The sequence below is a fragment of the Euprymna scolopes genome, chromosome 25 (genome assembly GCF_053919585.1).
Source record: "Euprymna scolopes isolate OS-2025 chromosome 25, ASM5391958v1, whole genome shotgun sequence".
NCBI lineage: Eukaryota > Metazoa > Mollusca > Cephalopoda > Sepiida > Sepiolidae > Euprymna > Euprymna scolopes.
The window spans coordinates 59,408,436-59,414,781 of NC_136506.1; the positions used below are offsets into that span (position 1 = coordinate 59,408,436).

The 6,346-nt window shown below is 19.2% G+C and overlaps 1 protein-coding gene across 2 annotated transcripts in view; it reads left to right on the forward strand.

Moving 5' to 3' along the window:
* The window catches only part of LOC145247369 (serine/threonine-protein kinase 40-like), a 65,850-nt gene extending 61,042 nt beyond the window's left edge, over window positions 1-4,808 (forward strand). For both annotated transcript variants that reach the window (XM_080109048.1, XM_080109049.1), the window contains exon 9: window positions 4,105-4,808. In XM_080109048.1, the coding sequence (XP_079965174.1) occupies window positions 4,105-4,294 (190 nt within the window). In that variant the 3' untranslated portion in view covers window positions 4,295-4,808. The remainder of the gene's footprint in view (window positions 1-4,104) is intronic.
* The last annotated feature ends 1,538 nt before the right edge of the window (window positions 4,809-6,346 follow it).

Consider the following 6,346-nt stretch of genomic DNA (forward strand, 5'->3'; position numbering starts at 1 on the left):
TGACTAATGTTAAAAAAATTATTAATTAATGACTAATACCTAATGTTAAAATATTTATTAATTAATGACTAATGTTGAAAAAAAAATATTTATTAATTAATGACTAATGTTAAAAAAAAATATTTATTAATTAATGACTAATGTTAAAAAAAATTATTAATTAATGACTAATACCTAATGTTAAAATATTTATTAATTAATGACTAATGTTGAAAAAAAAATATTTATTCATTAATGACTAATGTTAAAAAAAAATTATTAATTAATGACTAATACCTAATGTTAAAATATTTATTAATTAATGACTAATGTTGAAAAAATAATATTTATTAATTAATGACTAATGTTAAAAAAAAATTATTAATTAATGACTAATACCTAATGTTAAAATATTTATTAATTAATGACTAATGTTGAAAAAAAAATATTTATTAATTAATGACTAATGTTAAAAAAAAATTATTAATTAATGACTAATACCTAATGTTAAAATATTTATTAATTAATGACTAATGTTGAAAAAAAAATATTTATTAATTAATGACTAATGTTAAAAAAAAATTATTAATTAATGACTAATACCTAATGTTAAAATATTTATTAATTAATGACTAATGTTGAAAAAAAAATATTTATTAATTAATGACTAATTTTGAAAAAAAAATATTTATTAATTAATGACTAATGTTAAAAAAAATTATTAATTAATGACTAATACCTAATGTTAAAATATTTATTAATTAATGACTAATGTTGAAAAAAAAATATTTATTAATTAATGACTAATGTTAAAAAAAAATTATTAATTAATGACTAATACCTAATGTTAAAATATTTATTAATTAATGACTAATGTTGAAAAAAAAATATTTATTAATTAATGACTAATGTTAAAAAAAAATTATTAATTAATGACTAATACCTAATGTTAAAATATTTATTAATTAATGACTAATGTTGAAAAAAAATATTTATTAATTAATGACTAATGTTGAAAAAAAAATATTTATTAATTAATGACTAATGTTAAAAAAAAATTATTAATTAATGACTAATACCTAATGTTAAAATATTTATAAATTAATGACTAATGTTGAAAAAAAAATATTTATTAATTAATGACTAATGTTAAAAAAAAATTATTAATTAATGACTAATACCTAATGTTAAAATATTTATTAATTAATGACTAATGTTGAAAAAAAAATATTTATTAATTAATGACTAATGTTGAAAAAAAAATATTTATTAATTAATGACTAATGTTGAAAAAAAAATATTTATTAATTAATGACTAATGTTAAAAAAAAATTATTAATTAATGACTAATACCTAATGTTAAAATATTTATTAATTAATGACTAATGTTAAAAAAATAATATTTATTAATTAATGACTAATGTTAAAAAAAAATTATTAATTAATGACTAATACCTAATGTTAAAATATTTATTAATTAATGACTAATGTTGAAAAAAAAATATTTATTAATTAATGACTAATGTTAAAAAAAAATTATTAATTAATGACTAATACCTAATGTTAAAATATTTATTAATTAATGACTAATGTTGAAAAAAAAATATTTATTAATTAATGACTAATGTTGAAAAAAAAATATTTATTAATTAATGACTAATGTTAAAAAAAAATTATTAATTAATGACTAATACCTAATGTTAAAATATTTATTAATTAATGACTAATGTTAAAAAAAAATATTTATTAATTAATGACTAATGTTAAAAAAAATTATTAATTAATGACTAATACCTAATGTTAAAATATTTATTAATTAATGACTAATGTTGAAAAAAAAATATTTATTAATTAATGACTAATGTTAAAAAAAATTATTAATTAATGACTAATACCTAATGTTAAAATATTTATTAATTAATGACTAATGTTGAAAAAAAAATATTTATTAATTAATGACTAATGTTAAAAAAAAATATTTATTAATTAATGACTAATGTTAAAAAAAATTATTAATTAATGACTAATACCTAATGTTAAAATATTTATTAATTAATGACTAATGTTGAAAAAAAAATATTTATTAATTAATGACTAATGTTAAAAAAAAATATTTATTAATTAATGACTAATGTTAAAAAAAATTATTAATTAATGACTAATACCTAATGTTAAAATATTTATTAATTAATGACTAATGTTGAAAAAAAAATATTTATTAATTAATGACTAATGTTAAAAAAAAATATTTATTAATTAATGACTAATGTTAAAAAAAATTATTAATTAATGACTAATACCTAATGTTAAAATATTTATTAATTAATGACTAATGTTGAAAAAATAATATTTATTAATTAATGACTAATTTTAAAAAAAAATTATTAATTAATGACTAATACCTAATGTTAAAATATTTATTAATTAATGACTAATGTTGAAAAAAAAATATTTATTAATTAATGACTAATGTTAAAACAAAATATTTATTAATTAATGACTAATGTTTAAAAAAATTATTAATTAATGACTAATACCTAATGTTAAAATATTTATAATTAATGACTAATGTTGAAAAAATAATATTTATTAATTAATGACTAATGTTAAAAAAAAATTATTAATTAATGACTAATACCTAATGTTAAAATATTTATTAATTAATGACTAATGTTGAAAAAAAAATATTTATTAATTAATGACTAATGTTAAAAAAAAATATTTATTAATTAATGACTAATGTTAAAAAAAATTATTAATTAATGACTAATACCTAATGTTAAAATATTTATTAATTAATGACTAATGTTGAAAAAATAATATTTATTAATTAATGACTAATGTTAAAAAAAAATTATTAATTAATGACTAATACCTAATGTTAAAATATTTATTAATTAATGACTAATGTTGAAAAAAAAATATTTATTAATTAATGACTAATGTTAAAAAAAAATATTTATTAATTAATGACTAATGTTAAAAAAAATTATTAATTAATGACTAATACCTAATGTTAAAATATTTATTAATTAATGACTAATGTTGAAAAAAAAATATTTATTAATTAATGACTAATGTTAAAAAAAAATATTTATTAATTAATGACTAATGTTAAAAAAAATTATTAATTAATGACTAATACCTAATGTTAAAATATTTATTAATTAATGACTAATGTTGAAAAAATAATATTTATTAATTAATGACTAATGTTAAAAAAAAATTATTAATTAATGACTAATACCTAATGTTAAAATATTTATTAATTAATGACTAATGTTGAAAAAAAAATATTTATTAATTAATGACTAATGTTAAAAAAAAATATTTATTAATTAATGACTAATGTTAAAAAAAATTATTAATTAATGACTAATACCTAATGTTAAAATATTTATTAATTAATGACTAATGTTGAAAAAAAAATATTTATTAATTAATGACTAATGTTAAAAAAAAATATTTATTAATTAATGACTAATGTTAAAAAAAATTATTAATTAATGACTAATACCTAATGTTAAAATATTTATTAATTAATGACTAATGTTGAAAAAAAAATATTTATTAATTAATGACTAATGTTAAAAAAAATTATTAATTAATGACTAATACCTAATGTTAATATATTTATTAATTAATGACTAATGTTGAAAAAATAATATTTATTAATGACTAATACCTAATGTTAAAATTTCACAAAAATCATACATTTTGTAATTTCAAGGGCCTTCATTACATTTATATAAAATTGCATTCAACAAAATGTAGCCCACATTTGAGTTCCTTATGCCTGTCAGCTGTTTTAAAATTTATAATGATTGCATGTACAGGATGCTCTCATAAATTAATCAACCAAATATATAAACATACCTAACTATATAGAGCAAGATATTGTGAAAGTATATTGAGGGCAAAAATGTTATTTCAAGTATTGCACACACAATTTTCATGTTTGTCAACAAGTTGAATGTTTGTTTCATAGAATCCTACCTCCTATTCCAAATATTTTTTTTCTGTTAATGTTCTTTTAGCAAGAGATATTTTTGATTTGAATTTTTTTTTTTTTTTTTTTTTTTTTTTTTTTTCACTCTTGGCTTCTTTTTGTCTCCATTTCACTAGGAGAGCCAAATCCAGCCGGAATCTTCCATTCCAGACTGTGCCGGATATTGATGATGAAATCCCAAAATCAGAATGGGAACCAAATCCTCAGCAAGTTCCTCCCGCCTATATGCCCCAAAGACCAGTCCAGACGTCAACCCCTGAGCAGAGTGAGGTGGATAACATCAGCGATGCCTTCATAGCTTTCTGATGCTACTTTCATTTTATTCTTAAGATCTAATGGATCTCTCAGAAATTACATTTCACATTGCGTCTTCAGTCGCAAAGATGGCTGTCATAAATTTTCATCAAATCTGAATAAAATTCACAGAATTTATCACAGTCAGAAAAACTGAAAACAGTTGGGTGCTACCTGAGCAAATGATACCATTTTTTTTAAACAACAAATGTATAAATTAATTTCAATTTTTTTCTTTTGTAAATTTTGCATTAATATTTCTTTCAAATGATTTAAGTTTCTAAAAATGTCTTCAACCAAAAGTTTTAACAATTTTGTTTTGTTTCTCTAGAGACAAAACTTTTGTTTTTACTTCAGCTTTAGGGAAATTTATGTTGTAATTCTCCTAAAATACTATGTTTGAAAAAGACATGTCTGAAAGTATTTGTTGTAAATTTAAAACACATGTGATAATGACTATTTTCATGCTGATATCAAAGTAACACAAAAAAAAAAGAATAAATAATAGTTGTGAGATTTGAAAAAACTTTTTTGTTTTTTATACATAATTTGTCTTGAATTTCATAGTTGGTGTTTGTTGTCTAACCATTTAAGCTGAATTAGAAAACTGAGATAGAAGCTTAAGATGTTGGTCTATAAGCACACACTGTGACAATCTATTATTGCTTGGATGGGAAAATATTCTCTGGGTTCTGATTGGCTGCTAATCAAGGAGCAGTTAATCTATTATATAAATATTGCTTTATTCAAGCATGTTGGTAAATGTCAAATTGATTTTACAATTTTTACTTGTTTAATTGTTAACGGTTTAAAAATATGATTTGACTATTTTGATATACCAAAGTTTTATCCTATCATTTCTTAAATGTGACTAATAAATTTAAAAAGAAATTACATTTTTTATGAGTGAAAGATTAAATCTTAAATTCCTAACATTTTCTGATTTTCCTCATAAGAAGCTTAACTGTTTATTTCAATTTATTAGTGATATAAGTTGATATTTGAAAGGTTATTAAAATAATAATCATCTATATATGATCAAATCTTCTAAAACCTCTGAACACTAATATTTCTGAATCACTTTCACACTGAAGGTAAGACTTTCAAAATGTAAAACCTTATGCATCACATTTTTATTCAGTTGAATTAATATTTTAGCCAGATTTACACAAACTTTTTAATCATTTTATCTTATCACTACAAGCAGGGAAATGCTAGATAGCATATTCAGGCTAATTCATTCAAATACATCTTGTTCATATATAAAAACAATAACAATACTAACACTTATTTTAATTGGAATTCATTATTGAGAGGAGTATTACTTATTAATTTTATTTATTGTAGACTATTATCCTCATCTTTTCTTAGTTGTTTTATGACGCTTAAGATGAGGATAATAGTCCACAATAAATAAAATTAATACTATTTAACACAATGATCAAAAGTGTATTTAAGTTGCAAAATGAAATTTTGCTAAAAAAGTAGAAAATGTTTTTTATTGAAAAGTGATAACTGTTTTGCATAGGCTTGACTAACCAAGGTTCATGTGGATGTAGTCATATCGTCAGCAATATTGAACAGAGAAAGATGGAAAGGGTCCAGGCAGTAAATTCAGATCTCGTATTCATCTAGAGAATTCTAACTGAAATAAGTTTCACTGTTGCTGAAATTCTGATGTGAATATGTTCTTGCAACAAAGAATAGGCAGATTTGCAATGGTTCAAAATAATCTTACAGAAGCTGTTCATCTGCTGTAGGAACAGAAACGGTATTTGTAGGTAGCAAATTCTGAAGCTGACGGATTAAAAATATCCACTACTGAACTGTCCACAGGTTATCGTACATAGAGAACACTGAAATACCTTCAACAAACTGTAAACCTAAGACCGAAATGTACTAACATAGCTTAAAATATGAGTTTATTAGTTTGTGTTTATATCTAGAAAATGTAGGACATTGGGTATGGGAGAGCGGTTCAAAGACTGAAGTTGAAATCAACAGCGCATGTGATTATACACTGCTGAAAACATGGTGGTGTGGAAGTCACTCTCTGCTGCAACA